We start from the raw sequence: 16,220 nt of genomic DNA, 5'->3' as shown, positions 1-16,220 counted from the left end.
CAGTGTACTGCCCAAAGCTAAGTGCGGCTGTAGCAAGGCATCTGCAACACATGCAGTGGGTCTTTGTTAATGAAGTGCAAAAAGGAGTCTGAAGTATCCTAGACGTATGTGCTTTTATTCAGCTGTTCTTTTTGCATCATCAAGTATGCCCTGGGGCGCCTCTGTCAGTGCGCCCCAGGGCGGCTGTGGCTACACTGTAGCTTGCCATCACCAGTGTGTGAATGTGTGTGTGAATGGGTGGATGATTGTGTATAGTGTAAAGCGCTTTGGGGTCCTTAGGACCAAGTAAAGCGCTATACAAATACAGACCATTTACATTTACCATTTAATATCAGAAAAGCTTCGGATTTATAAAATGTACCCTTTGTCATCCGTTTATTATCTGTTCTAAGATTCTTTACCTTTCCCACTCCCGTGTCACCAGTGAAGAGTACAGAACGGCGCACAGAGAGCAGTTTCTCCATCAGATATCCATAGCGAACAGTGTCTGTAGTGGGAACCAGTATCTCAAAAAAAGGTTGTTCCCTATTATATTTAAATGAAGGAATTATAGCTGTCCATAACTGCAGTTCCCTGTGATCAAAATTCATGTAGACACTCCACAAGGTACCACACATCGGGAGCTACAAAACACACAAATGTAAAAAACTTTACTACAAAGTTATTAGGTGTCTTATTAAGTATCAGCCCAAATGCCATTAGCTAGAAAAAACATTAAATCATTAATGTTCAATTTCACTCACATTGTTTAATACCTTTGGTAACAGCAGATTTGGTGAAGTGTTGCTTTGTACAATTCTGTGTGGATGTGAGTGCCTATGTGTGTTAAGTTCAAATTGCGGTTTCACATCTGGAATTCTTAATACACTTTTCCTTCCAGTCAATGCTCCATTAACATAGTTTGATATGGCACTCTGCAAACAGCTTAAATTACTCCACTTTATATACATTGAATACAAGTGTGAATTTTGACCGATTTGAATAAACTGCCCAGTTTTGTTCTATAATAAATAAATAATTCAGATTGCATTATCCTTACGGCTCATGCATTTCTGTAGGTGTTGTGGTCACAGGTGCATACCTTTGCATCTTTGTTGCCTTCAAATTGCTCTCTGATGAAGGCATCAAAAGCATCCCAGTAAGAACTAGTCAGATTGCCACCTACGGCCCATAGATAGCAAAATATGAAGGTCTGACATAGTACACCATCAAGGTGCTTGGGATTCTGCCACCACAAAAAGAAGACATATCAATAAGTAAGAACATGGGTGAGTAAGTCAATAATTCTACAAGAAGCATGTATATAACTTATGGCTTTGTCTTGTCGAACAGAAGTAGCACACTCTCATCTTTTACGCATTGCTGGTTTAACCAAAGTTGCTGACTGTACATTTTTTGCTTTTCCTTTGTGGAAAAAAATCAACTTTTTTTTTTATTTCATTGTCAAGTCAGTTTGCAATTGTTATTTGGACTAAATGACTGATTCTTTTGATGCATCCTACAAAAAAAAGGACTAAAATGACAGCTACATTTTGTGTTAAATGTACCATCTTGAGGTCTGGCCCTCCGTTACCCAGCAGAAGAGCCTCCAGCAAGGAGCACAGAGTGCTGACTTTACTGATGTCCACTTGGCGAATTGCTTGGACACATTGCTTGGACACAAATTGTAGACCTTTCTCCACGTACTGCTTGAACATCTCCATCAGGTATGCACCCACTGGGTCTGGAAGCTGGAGAGACAGGAGAAAGTTAAATGAGGTTTACAGAGAAGATTGTAGCAGGATATTAAGCGTATGCAGAGTCATGCATTTACATTATCTACACAATTTATAAAGTAACCTTGCTAGTTTGGCTTAGACTCCCTAGTAATAGTCTTCTTGATGCCCAGAGCTAGGACTGAGATCAAGAGGGAAGAACTATGCACTGCAAAAAAACAACAATTTGACTACAATGTAAAAATTAACAGGGAATTAGTTTTAGGTGATCTAACTTTATATACAATATGTTGCATCTGAACTAGTTATAATGGCTATATGAATGCAGTAGTCAGCAATCAAGAGATATCTTCATATCAATATAAGTCCAGAGAGTTTACAACAAGGTGCAACACCTGATTACACTGAAGAACAGGATGGATTTTGTCCAAAAATCCCATAAAGGAGGCTGCGCAGTTCCATGGAGAAGCAAAGGAGCAGCTGTCAAAATACTTATGATCCTATCTATATAATATAAGAGAAATCTAGAATTTGGAGATATAACATGCACATACCCTGTCCCCTAGACCAGTAATCCATGTGTGCACGTAGGGCATCCACTTGAGCTCATCAGGATCAACATAAACCATTCCACAGCGACTTACTGTGGCTGGAGATGCCACAGCCAAGTCCTGAACCTGCAAATACACATTATGAAGACGACTTAAGATTTACAAGCTCCTATTATAAGAGAGTCCATTATAAACCAGCTTCATATTCTTAGTAAAGCATTAAATGTTTATTCTCATGTTTAAGACCCTGCAAATTAATTTATAATCCAATTTACTGTCAACAAAAGTGATCCAGTTCCACTTTCACTCTGTTTGGCTCTAACCTCAAACAATATGTGTATGGATGGAGTAAGTTTGATTCGCTCGCTGTTGGCTAAACAGAGCATCTTGTTGTCATCCAATACAGTGTTCATGTTCTCGATCCAAAGGGCATCAACTGGTCCATCACAGACAACCCACTTGTGGTCATCACTAGTGTCACTGACTGCGTCACGGACACTCAGTGCCATCAGTCCATCACGCCACTCCAGTGTCAAAGGATTAATCTGAGAGGATGACACAACACAAAAGTTAAATAAATAACTGCAGTGAGAGAAAAGGAAATACTGCTGATGCCAGATTTAGTCTCCTGTGTGCTGTACCTCTCCATAGAGCTCTCCCATTGAGACAGATTTTGGATTGAGCACATAGGTCTTGACAGGCTGATAGAAGGGGTTGACAGCCTGGTGCCCTTTGAGATGGAGGGTCTCCAGAGTGTCTGCCAGGAGGGTGTAGACAGTGGTCTTACCTCCACCACTTGGTCCAACCAACATAACTCCATGGCGAACTAACATGGTCTCATAAAGCTGGATCACCTAATAGGAAGATAAGAGGAACAGGCTTTTTAAATACTCAAAATATTTGTGATCTTTTAAAAAGATTTACATCTGCAGCTGGAATTAACTGAGCTTAAGTGTCTGTCTTGGAATATTTTCCACTTGTACTCTACCTTCTTAGTCATGCTATCCAACGGTTGAAGACCTCGCTTAACCAGAGACTCCACAATAGTTGAGTGTAGCACACCATAGTCATGTTCAGGGATACAAACACCAGGAAACAGGTCTGACAGGATACCACTGGAAAGGAATGGAAGATTGCCATGAACATAAACATACAGATATATATATATAAAAAGAAAGAAGAGGCATCATACAAAGTCTTACTTTTAGAACTTAATGTTCTTACTGTTATTGTGCAGTTTAACAAGAAATAACAAAGCTACTTCCCTTATTGCTCCCTTATTCACCACGGTGGGTAGCTTCACATGTTTAATTTGGCAGAGGACACAACCCTAAAAGGATTTGTGTCTGCGCCCAGGGTTGTAATAAGGATCTTTCGCAGCCAAATGTATAAATCCCTATGCTGCAGAGCAAGAAAAAGTCCCTTACAATGTCAGATAGACTTACCCAAACAGCATGGCATCATCAGTGAGGAACTTTGGCAGGTTGGAGTCTCTCAATGCTCTAATTACAACCACATCCTCACTAAGGTGAGGGTTCTCTCTCTTCAGTGATCTACGAGCAAACATTAAAAATTAGATGGATTTCTTTGTGACCTAAACATTTTTTTATATTAATATTGCAGAGTCACTCCAGGTTTGCAAATAATTGCTATACAATGAAAATAGTTCTGTGTTATTAATGGGCATCCTAAAATCTGTCTTTTGTCTGTATATTGGTCATATTCACAAAAAAATTGATAAAATATAAATAAATAAAAAAATGGTTAAAGAACCAGTGTGAGCATCTCTTCTAAAGTAGTTCATTTAAATAGTTGTAATTACAAAATGTGTCATTTCTTCATCTCTTCATGTGTTTCAAACACTTTGTTATGACAAGCATCAAATAAATAAAATAAATGTAAATTAATTTTTTCAGAGAGGAACTAGAGCTTAAATCAGGAAGTGCTGGGAGCTCTTAATTGCCCCTTGGGGATAAATAAAGTCTGATTCTGATTCTAAGCTCTTAGCCTCTAATCTGAGTAATCGCCAGTATCACCAGTTTCACTGCTCTTATTGTGGACAGCAGCACTTTGTCTTGAAAAGCAAATTATCTACTTAAAATGTGAAACATGTCACAGTAAACATAATGTACATGTAGCTTTGGAATACACAAAAGCTAAACATATCCATGTATATGTGTGTGAGACTATTTAAAATCACAGCAATCACAGAAAGACATTTCAGAGAAGATGGTTGTCTGCCCTGATTATTCAATGCACATGTGTCCGTGTAATGCTCTGACCCTGCCATGACCAGGACAGATTTGACAGCTCTCATCCCAAAGTCATAGTGGTCCTGCTGGGACAGTTGCTCTGAGCACAGCTTGTACATCTGGGTCATCTTCCTTGCAAGCGTTTTACTAGACTCAAATCCTTCTGAGTACAAAATCACCTGGATGGAGAACAGAGGAACAGTTATAGCAATACAAATGCAGCTGAGCTTAAGTCAATAAAAGAGGGAAAATGATAGCTTATTTTGTGGAGAAATTTCAGAGAATTTAGAATAAGACACATAAACACAAACTGGAAGTTACCTCTGCAATAAGAGCATAGTTTGGAACCATCATTGCTATTGGTCTAAAGAGAGCTTTAAGGTTGTCGGGTAATTCTGTTCTTCCAGCATAGCCTGGGTTCATAGTGATGAATGCAGCACATGTCATCACCAGCTTGATCTCCCGGCCCTTAAATTGAAACCTTGACAGCTACATAACAAAGATAAAAGAGACACTCTTGTTAGTAAAAGCCCAACATTATCTACACTATATACTCATTATGGATAAAGTGGAATATTTCAAGCCTTTTTGGCTTTAATTTTTCTTAAGTGTAATCAAATAAGGCTTTACAATACAGAAATGTATTTCTGTATTTCTTTAAGATGTCCACTTCCTGGTTAAATAAGGGTTAAAAAAAGTTTGAGTGCAGTCTTTCTTATCTTCCTCTTGACAACACCCCATCTACTGCAATACCCATGGCTATTCAAGGAGAGTTATAATATGGCCAGCAAGCCATCTGGTAGTAAGTTTGGCACTGCAATTAATAATGGCAGGTAATTATTTCTACTGGAAAAGGAAATTGGCACCTCCATACAGCTTCTCAGCAGTTGGTGAAATACTCTAAAATCTGACTTTGGCCTTGATAAAACACAGTGGACCAACTATCACCAACGCCCGAAATCAGTGGAGGAAATGGTGGTAAAAATGGACGTGATCATACACTCGGTGTCTTCAACCTGGTGGCAATTCAAATTTGAGTAACTTATAACAAACTTGAAATTAAATTAAACTTTTACTAATTTGTATTTTGTAAACCCAAAGCCAGAAATATCAAAACAACAAATAAGACTTGAAATATTTAAATTTATGAGGTGACTCTAGGACATGACAGCCGATTTTTTTCTATCAAAACTGTGTGCATGTGTTTGTATACCTTAGCAGCTTTGGCATTTCTTATGGTTATGAGCTGCTGAGCGATGACAGACAACACTTCAATGTCGATTCGGTTAAATTCGTCAAAACAACACCAAGCTCCTGACTGTGCCAGCCCACTGAAGAACCGACCCATCATCTGTATAAGAATATTGTGATTCATTAAAAACAGATGTTATGTGTGGAATATCAAGACTTGAAAAGTAGTACCTAATCTTATCTTCCAAATAGTGGCAAATACTCAATACCCGGAATTCCACTGTTAAGTGTAATTATTCAAAGATGATTTTGTACATCTTTTGTGTTTGTAAATAGGACATCAGTAATTTTACTTTAATGGATGACATAAAGCATTGTTCAAAGTTATTTGCAGTTCATAAACAGGCTTATAAAATACCAGAAACGGCCCTTTATGCTGGTCACAGTGATTCCAAGCACCTGTCCAGCTGTAATCTATTTCAGGTGTAGTCTAGCAATGACAAAAAAGGGATCTAGATTCATAAAATTCCTTGTAGCTGACCTTATAGTCCAGTCCATCTGAACAATTAAAGACCACACACTGGATGGCCAGCGCCTTTGCCAAGTCCTTTGTGGTCTCTGTTTTGCCCGTCCCTGCCGGCCCTGCAGGAGCACCTCCCAAGTCCATTTGGAGAGCTCCCATAAGACAAAGGTAGCAACGGTCCTGCGTCCCAAGGCAGACAGAGAAACACAAAAATGAAGAAAAGGATCCATGTTTCTATAGAATTTAAAAAGATGACAGATAAAAACAACTAACAATTAGAGAAGTCTAAATGAAATAAAACAGTGTTTACAAAAATATGCCAAGTGTAAGTTTTTCTAACTAATTATAACATTTATCTAAACAGTTTTGGATAAATAATCTCTATTTTGATTCTAATGATAAGTTATTGCTAGTAGCATATGATAGTTTTGCTAGTATTTTGTTTTGTGGTCTGTTTGACTGTATGTATTCCGTTGTGTTTTTACACCACTCCTGCATTTAATCATTAAACTCTGCCTCCTTCTCCCACAGTGTCTTCTGTCCTGTCCCTCTCCGCTGCTTTCTCCTTCTCCTCACCCCCAACTAATCATGGCAGATGGCTGCCCCTCACTGGGCCTGGTTCTACTGGGGTTTTCTTCCTGCTAAAAGGGAGCTTTTTCCTCCCACTGTCACTAACCCCTAACCCTACACTTGCTAACAGGGGTCATCTGATTGTTTCCTTTCTAAAATCATAGGGTCTTACTTTTACCTCACAACACATTGAGGTGACTGTTGTTGTGAATTGGCGCTAAATAAAATTAAAATTGAATTCTCAGACATTTTTTATTTAAGCGAAGTATCACACAAAATCTAAATATACTTACAACTGGAACTCTACATTTGTGTGAATGTAGTTTTACATTCTCCATTACCGTGAGTGGTGTGATAACCAGCCTAGGACAGGCTCCGAGATATTCATAGCCATAAATGTAAGTGGACAGTGCCATTGTGGCTACACAGTTGTTAAGGTCCATGTCCCAGCAGTAGCGCAGCTGTCTCTGCCATTCAAAGCTGGACCTGTTGTCAACCTGAAGAAAACCTTAAGTCAGTTGAAGGTGGTGACTTGTTACTAACTTGTTTTTGTTTTTTATAACACTGATCACAGGAAAAATCAGGTAACTATAGTCCGTGTCCTGCTAACACTACACTGTTGTACCTTTTTTCGAACTAGATCAGTGACTATGTCTCTAGCGTGAACATCAATGGTGATGAGGGAGGTGATGATATTACGATGTAAATCAGGGAGCTGTCCTCGTACTAATGCTGTTAGGGCATTCAGTCTCTGGAGTGCACAGAAACATAATCAAGCAAGTATCCTTGGGTTATAACGTTGAAATTAAAGAGCAAACAAGGTCCAGGTTTGTTTGATGAGGTTAAAATGTAACCACAGAATTAAAGAAGCAGTAAAAGAATCTGTGATTTACTTCAAAGTTGGTGCCTTCAAATTTCTGCAAGGCAGCAAAATGGTCATGGTCTCCCCCCAGGCACTCTTCCATGTCCCTGCACCACATCAGCTGTGATATGGTCAGCACCACCTGGTGGGCATAAAGACGAAGTGAAGTTAAATCTTTTATAAACAAAAACTGAGCAAAAAGCATCAAAAAAAGTATATAAATAAATGGAATAACCTATGAAAGCTTTAGATATGACAGCAAGAGTCTGGTTGACTCATAAACACTTATGCAGTGCTAATTGTTAATATACCTATAAAATGAAATTTAGTAGTAACTACATGAAATGATTTCCTGATCTGTTCCAGTGCCAATCTAACAAATGACTATACACAGGATAGCATGCACCTGTGCTCCTCAGAAAGTCTGAAAGGCTCTAGCACCCAACTTTCCTTTAACACACACGTGTGTGTGTGTGTGTGTGTGTGTGTGGTGGTTGTGTGTGTGTGTGTGTGTGTGTGTGTGTGTGTGTGTTGTGTTGTGTACCTGTGACGGGTGTCCAGCCACCACCCATTCCTCTCTAGACTTCTTCTGGTAGTCTACAAAGGCAGCCTTGCTGAGCTGTCGCAGTGAGGAGAACATAGCCTCCTCCACTTTGCAAAGCCAGTCTTCCACATTTCCCTGTGCTTTCAGACCTTTAGCTAAACCCACCTTCAAGCACAGAATCACAGAATCAGTTCAGGTTGAGGATTTGATTACAGCTCTTGTTGCTTGTTATGGTATTTTGTAATTTACACCTGAGCAAAACTGGAATCTCAAAAAAAGGTTGTTCCCTATTATATTTAAATGAAGGGATTATAGCTGTCCATAACTGCAGATCCCTGTGATTAAAATTCATGTAGACACTCCACAAGGTACCACACGTCGGGAGCTACAAAACACACAAATGTAAAAAACTTACTACAAAATTATTAGGTGTCTTATTAAGTATCAGCCCAAATGCCATTAGCTAGAAAGAACATTAAATCATTAATGTTCAGTTTCACTCACATTGTTTAATAGCTTTGGTAACAGCAGTTTTGGTGAAGTGTTGCTTTGTACAATTCTTTGTGTGGATGTGAGTGCCTATGTGTGTTAAGTTCAAATTACGGTTTCACATCTGGAATTCTTAATACACTTTTCCTTCCAGTCAATGCTCCATTAACATAGCTTGATACGGCACTCTGTGAACAGCTTAAATTATTCCACTTTATATACATTGAATACAAGTGTATGAATTTTGACCGATTTGAATAAACTGCCCAGTTTTGTTCTATAATAAATAAATAATTCAGATTGCATTATCCTCACGGCTCATGCATTTCTGTAGGTGTTGTGGTCACAGGTGCATACCTTTGCATCTTTGTTGCCTTCAAATTGCTCTCTGATGAAGGCATCAAAAGCATCCCAGTAAGAACTAGTCAGATTGCCACCTACGGCCCATAGATAACAAAATATGAAGGTCTGACATAGTACACCATCAAGGTGCTTGGGATTCTGCCACCACAAAAAGAAGACATATCAATAAGTAAGAACATGGGTGAGTAAGTCAATAATTCTACAAGAAGCATGTATATAACTTATGGCTTTGTCTTGTCGAACAGAAGTAGCACACTCTCATCTTTAACGCATTGCTGGTTTAACCAAAGTTGCTCCCTGTACATTTTTTGCTTTTCCTTTGTGGAAAAAAATTAACTTTTTTTATTTCATTGTCAAGTTTGCAAAATTGTTGTTTGAACTAAATGACTGATTCTTTTGATGCATCCTACAAAAAAAGGACTAAACATGACAGCTACATTTTGTGTTAAATGTACCATCTTGAGGTCTGGTCCTCCGTTACCCAGCAGAAGAGCCTCCAGCAAGGAGCACAGAGTGCTGACTTTACTGATGTCCACTTGGCGAATTGCTTGGACACAATGCTTGGACACAAATTGTAGACCTTTCTCCACGTACTGCTTGAACATCTCCATCAGGTATGCACCCACTGAGTCTGGAAGCTGGAGAGACAGGAGAAAGTTAAATGAGGTTTACAGAGAAGCTTGTAGCAGGATATTAAGTGTATGCAGAGTCATGCATTTACATTATCTACACAATTTATAAAGTAACCTTGCTAGTTTGGCTTAGACTCCCTAGTAATAGTCGTCTTGATGCCCAGAGGTAGGACTGACATCAAGAGGGAAGAACTATGCACTGCAAAAAAACAACAATTTGACTACAATGTAAAAATTAACCTATAGGGATAAAAATAAAAATACATTTAAATTTAAATGCATTTCTCCACGGGGAATTAGTTTTAGGTGATCTAACTTTATATACAATATGTTGCATCTGTTACTAGTTATAATGGCTATATGAATGCAGTAGTCAGCAATCAAGAGATATCTTCATATCAGTATAAGTCCAGAGGGTTTACAACAAGGTGCAACACCTGGTTACACTGAAGGACAGGAAGAACAGGATGGATTTTGTCCAAAAATCCCATAAAAGAGGCTGTGCAGTCCCATGGAAAAGCAAAGGAGCAGCTGTCAAAATACTTAAGATCCTATCTGTATAATATAAGAGAAATCTAGAATTTGGAGATATAACATGCACATACCCTGTCCCCTAGACCAGTAATCCATGTGTGCACGTAGGGCATCCACTTGAGCTCATCAGGATCAACATAAACCATTCCACAGCGACTTACTGTGGCTGGAGATGCCACAGCCAAGTCCTGAACCTGCAAATACACATTATGAAGACGACTTAAGATTTACAAGCTCCTATTATAAGAGAGTCCATTATAAACCAGCTTCATATTCTTAGTAAAGCATTAAATGTTTATTCTCATGTTTAAGACCCTGCAAATTAATTTATAATCCAATTTACTGTCAACAAAATGATCCAGTTCCACTTTCACTCTGTTTGGCTCTAACCTCAAACAATATGTGTATGGATGGAGTAAGTTTGATTCGCTCGCTGTTGGCTAAACAGAGCATCTTGTTGTCATCCAATACAGTGTTCATGTTCTCGATCCAAAGGGCATCAACTGGTCCATCACAGACAACCCACTTGTGGTCATCACTAGTGTCACTGACTGCGTCACGGACACTCAGTGCCATCAGTCCATCACGCCACTCCAGTGTCAAAGGATTAATCTGAGAGGATGACACAACACAAAAGTTAAATAAATAACTGCAGTGAGAGAAAAGGAAATACTGCTGATGCCAGATTTAGTCTCCTGTGTGCTGTACCTCTCCATAGAGCTCTCCCATTGAGACAGATTTTGGATTGAGCACATAGGTCTTGACAGGCTGATAGAAGGGGTTGACAGCCTGGTGTCCTTTGAGATGGAGGGTCTCCAGAGTGTCTGCCAGGATGGTGTAGACAGTGGTCTTACCTCCACCACTTGGTCCAACCAACATAACTCCATGGCGAACTAACATGGTCTCATAAAGCTGGATCACCTAATAGGAAGATAAGAGGAACAGGCTTTTTAAATACTCAAAATATTTCTGATCTTTTAAAAAGATTTACGTCTGCAGCTGGAATTAACTGAGTTGAAGTGTCTGTCTTGGAATATTTTCCACTTGTACTCTACCTTCTTAGTCATGCTATCCAACGGTTGAAGGTTTCTCTTAACCAGAGACTCCACAATGGTTGAGTGTAGCACACCATAGTCATGTTCAGGGATACAAACACCAGGAAACAGGTCTGACAGGATACCACTGGAAAGGAATGGAAGATTGCCATGAACATAAACATACAGATATATATATATAAAAAGAAAGAAGAGGCATCATACAAAGTCTTACTTTTAGAACTTAATGTTCTTACTGTTATTGTGCAGTTTAACAAGAAATAACAAAGCTACTTCCCTTATTGCTCCCTTATTCACCACGGTGGGTAGCTCCACATGTTTAATTTGGCAGAGGACACAACCCTAAAAGGATTTGTGTCTGCGCCCAGGGTTGTAATAAGGATCTTTCGCAGCCAAATGTATAAATCCCTATGCTGCAGAGCAAGAAACAGTCCCTTACAATGTCAGATAGACTTACCCAAACAGCACGGCATCATCAGTGAGGAACTTTGGCAGGTTGGAGTCTCTCAGTGCTCTAATTAGAACCACATCCTCACTAAGGTGAGGGTTCTCTCTCTTCAGTGACCTACGAGCAAACATTAAAAATGACATGGATTTCTTTGTGACCTAAACATTTTTTTATATTTAATATTGCAGAGTCACTCCAGGTTTTCAAATAATTGCTATACAATGAAAATAGTTCTGTGTTAGTAATGGGCATCCTAAAATCTGTCTTTTGTCTTCATATTGGTCATATTCACAAAAAATTGATAAAATATAAAAGGAAACCCGCATGGTTAAAGAACCAGTGTGAGCATCTCTTCTAAAGTAGTTCATTTAAATAGTTGTAATTACAAAATGTGTCATTTCTTCATCTCTTCATGTGTTTCAAACACTTTGTTATGACAAGCATCAAATAAATAAAATAAATGTAAATTAATTTTTTCAGAGAGGAACTAGAGCTTAAATCAGGAAGTGCTGGGAGCTCTTAATTGCCCCTTGGGGATAAATAAAGTCTGATTCTGATTCTAAGCTCTTAGCCTCTAATCTGAGTAATCCCCAGTATCACCAGTTTCACTGCTCTTATTGTGGACAGCAGCACTTTGTCTTGAAAAGCAAATTATCTACTTAACATGTGAAACATGTCACAGTAAACATAATGTACATGTAGCTTCAGAATACACAAAATGGTAAATGCTAAACATATCCATGTGTATGTGTGTGAGACTATTTAAAATCACAGCAGTCACAGAAAGACATTTCAGAGAAGATGCTTGTCTGCCCTGATTATTCAATGCATATGTGTCCGTGTAATGCTCTGACCCTGCCATGACCAGGACAGATTTGACAGCTCTCATCCCAAAGTCATAGTGGTCCTGCTGGGACAGTTGCTCTGAGCACAGCTTGTACATCTGGGTCATCTTCCTTGCAAGGGTTTTACTAGACTCAAATCCTTCTGAGTACAAAATCACCTGGAGGGAGAACAGAGAAACAAATGCAGCTGAGCTTAAGTCAATAAAAGAGGGAAAATGATAGCTTATTCTGTGGAGAAATATCAGAGAATTTAGAATAAGACACATAAACACACAAACTGGAAGTTACCTCTGCAATAAGAGCATAGTTTGGAACCATCATTGCTATTGGTCTAAAAAGAGCTTTAAGGTTGTCGGGTAATTCTGTTCTTCCAGCATAGCCTGGGTTCATAGTGATGAATGCAGCACATGTCATCACCAGCTTGATCTCCCGGCCCTCAAATAGAAACCTTGACAGCTACATAACAAAGATAAAAGAGACACTCTTGTTAGTAAAAGGTCAACTTTATTATCTTAAACTATATACTCACTATGGATAAAGTGAAATATCCATCCATCCATTTTTCTTAAGCGTAATCAAATAAGGCTTTACAATACAGAAATGTATTTCTGTATTTCTTTAAGATGTCCACTTCCTGGTTAAATAAGGGTTAAAAAAAAGTGTGAGTGCAGTCTTTTGTATCTTCCTCTTGACAACACCCCATCTACTGTAATACCCATGGCTATTCAAGGAGAGTTATAATATGGCCAGCAATCCATATGCTAGCAAGTTTGGCACTGCAATTAATAATGGCAGGTAATTATTTCTACTGGAAAAGGAAATTGGCACCTCCATACCGCTTGTCAGCAGTTGGTGAAATACTCTAAAATCTGACTTTGGCCTTTATAAAACACAGTGGACCAACTATCACCAACACCCGAAATCAGTGGAGGAAATGGTGGTAAAAATGGACGTGATCATACACTCGGTGTCTTCAACCTGGTGGCAATTCAAATTTGAGTAACTTATAACAAACTTGAAATTAAATTAAACTTTTACTAATTTGTATTTTGTAAACCAAAAACCAGAAATATCAAAACAACAAATTAGACTTGAAATATTTAACTTTATGTGAGGTGACTCTAGGACATGACAGCAGATTTTTTTCTTGCAAAACTGTGTGCATGTGTTTGTATACCTTAGCAGCTTTGGCATTTCTTATGGTTATGAGCTGCTGAGCGATGACAGACAACACTTCAATGTCGATTCTGTTAAATTCGTCAAAACAACACCAAGCTCCTGACTGTGCCAGCCCACTGAAGAACCGACCCATCATCTGTATAAGAATATTGTGATTCATTAAAAACAGATATTATGTGTGGAATATCAAGACTTGAAAAGTAGTTACTACTCTTATCTTCCAAATAGTGGCAAATACTCAATTCCACTGTTAAGTGTAATTATTCGAAGAGGATTTTGTACATCTTTTGTGTTTGTAAATAGGACATCAGTAATTTTACTTTAATGGATGACATAAAGCATTGTTCAAAGTTATTTGCAGTTCATAAACAGGCTTATAAAATACCAGAAACGGCCTTTTATGCTGGTCACAGTGATTCCAAGCACCTGTCCAGCTGTAATCTATTTCAGGTGTAGTCTAGCAATGACAAAAAAGGGATCTAGGTTCATAAAATTCCTTGTAGCTGACCTTATAGTCCAGTCCATCTGAACAATTAAAGACCACACACTGGATGGCCAGCGCCTTTGCCAAGTCCTTTGTGGTCTCTGTTTTGCCCGTCCCTGCCGGCCCTGCAGGAGCACCTCCCAAGTCCAGTTGGAGAGCTCCCATAAGACAAAGGTAGCAACGGTCCTGCGTCCCAAGGCAGACAGAGAAACACAAAAATGAAGAAAAGGATCCATGTTTCTATAGAATTTAAAAAGATGACAGATAAAACAACTAACACTTAAAGAAGTCTAAATGAAATAAAACAGTGTTTACAAAAATATGCCAAGTGTAAGTTTTTCTAACTAATTTTTACATTTATCTAAACAGTTTAGGATATATAATCTGTATTTTGATTCTAATGATAAGTTATTGCCAGTAGCATATGGGGGTTTTGCTAGTATTTTGTTTTGTGGTCCGTTTGACTGTATGTATTCCGTTGTGTTTTTACAGCACTCCTGCATTTAATCATTAAACTCTGCCTCCTTCTCCCACAGTGTCTTCTGTCCTGTCCCTCTCCGCTGCTTTCTCCTTCTCCTCACCCCCCACTAATCATGGCAGATGGCTGCCCCTCGCTGGACCTGGATCTACTGGAGTTTTCTTCCTGCTAAAAGGGAGCTTTTTCCTCCCACTGTCACCACACGCTTGCTAACAGGGGTCATCTGATTGTTTCCTTTCTAAAATCATAGGGTCTTACTTTTACCTTACAACACATTGAGGTGACTGTTGTTGTGAATTGGCGCTAAATTAAATTAAAATTGAATTCTTAGACATTTTTTATTTAAGTATCACACAAAATTGAAGAACAGTCTAAATATACTTACAACTGGAACTCTACATTTGTGTGAATGTAGTTTTATATTCTCCATTACCGTGAGTGGTGTGATGACCAGCCTAGGACAAGCTCCCAGATATTCATAGCCATAAATGTAAGTGGACAGTGCCATTGTGGCTACACAGTTATTAAGGTCCATGTCCCAGTAGTAGCGCAGCTGTCTCTGCCATTCAAAGCTGGACCTGTTGTCAACCTGAAGAAAGTCAATTGAAGGTGGTGACTTGTTACTAACTTGTTTTTGTTTTTATAACACTGATCGCAGGAAAAATCAGGTAACTATAGTCAGTGTCCCGCTAACACTACACTGTTGTACCTTTTGTCGAACTAGATCACTGACTATGTCTCTAGCGTGAACATCAATGGTGATGAGGGCTGTGATGATATTACGATGTAAAGCAGGGAGCTGTCCTCGTACCAATGCTGCTAGGGCATTCAGTCTCTGGAGTGCACAGAAACATAATCAAGCAAGCATCCTTGGGTTATAACGTTGAAATTAAAGAGCAAAAAAAGTCCAGGTTTGTTTGATGAGGTTAAAATGTAACCACAGAATTAAAGAAGCAGTAAAAGAATCTGTACTGTGATTTACTTCAAAGTTGGTGCCTTCAAATTTCTGCAAGGCAGCAAAATGGTCATGGTCTCCCTCCAGGCACGCATCCATGTCCCTGCACCACATCAGCTGTGATATGGTCAGCACCACCTGGTGGGCATAAAGACAAAGTGAAGTTAAATCTTTTATAAACAAAAACTGAGCAAAAAGTATCAAAAAAGTATATAAATAAATTGAGAAACCTATGAAAGCTTTAGATATGACAGCAAGAGTCCGGTTGACTCATAAACAGTTATGCAGTGCTAATTGTTAATATAGCCTACCTATAAAATGGAATTCAGTAGTAACTACATGAAATGATTTCCTGATCTGTTCCAGTGCCAATCTAATAAATGACTATACACAGGATAGCATGCACCTGTGCTCCTTCAAAAGTCTAAAAGGCTCTAGCACCCAACTTTCCTTTAACACACACGTGTGTGTGTGTGTGTGTGTGTGTGTGTGTGTGTGTGTGTGTGTGTGTGTGTGTGTGTGTGTGTGTGTGTGTGTGTGTGTGTGTGTG

At 38.9% G+C, this 16,220-nt stretch overlaps 1 protein-coding gene across 1 annotated transcript in view; it reads right to left on the bottom strand.

Moving 5' to 3' along the window:
- LOC102306485 (dynein, axonemal, heavy chain 6) overlaps positions 1 to 16,220 on the bottom strand; it is a 63,182-nt gene that overhangs the window by 25,890 nt on the left and 21,072 nt on the right. Inside the window, 15 exon segments of the mRNA XM_042219575.1 lie at positions 402 to 623; positions 1,082 to 1,225; positions 1,548 to 1,730; positions 10,298 to 10,420; positions 10,617 to 10,838; positions 10,935 to 11,147; positions 11,282 to 11,408; positions 11,739 to 11,846; positions 12,584 to 12,732; positions 12,863 to 13,030; positions 13,752 to 13,889; positions 14,262 to 14,423; positions 15,149 to 15,304; positions 15,425 to 15,550; positions 15,698 to 15,808. Coding sequence (XP_042075509.1) covers positions 402 to 623; positions 1,082 to 1,225; positions 1,548 to 1,730; positions 10,298 to 10,420; positions 10,617 to 10,838; positions 10,935 to 11,147; positions 11,282 to 11,408; positions 11,739 to 11,846; positions 12,584 to 12,732; positions 12,863 to 13,030; positions 13,752 to 13,889; positions 14,262 to 14,423; positions 15,149 to 15,304; positions 15,425 to 15,550; positions 15,698 to 15,808 — 2,352 coding nt within the window.

Source organism: Haplochromis burtoni, unplaced genomic scaffold, assembly GCF_018398535.1.
Source record: "Haplochromis burtoni strain Fernald_Lab_line unplaced genomic scaffold, NCSU_Asbu1 Contig_35, whole genome shotgun sequence".
Classification (NCBI taxonomy): domain Eukaryota; kingdom Metazoa; phylum Chordata; class Actinopteri; order Cichliformes; family Cichlidae; genus Haplochromis; species Haplochromis burtoni.
This window is presented reverse-complemented; position numbering and strand designations above follow the sequence as displayed.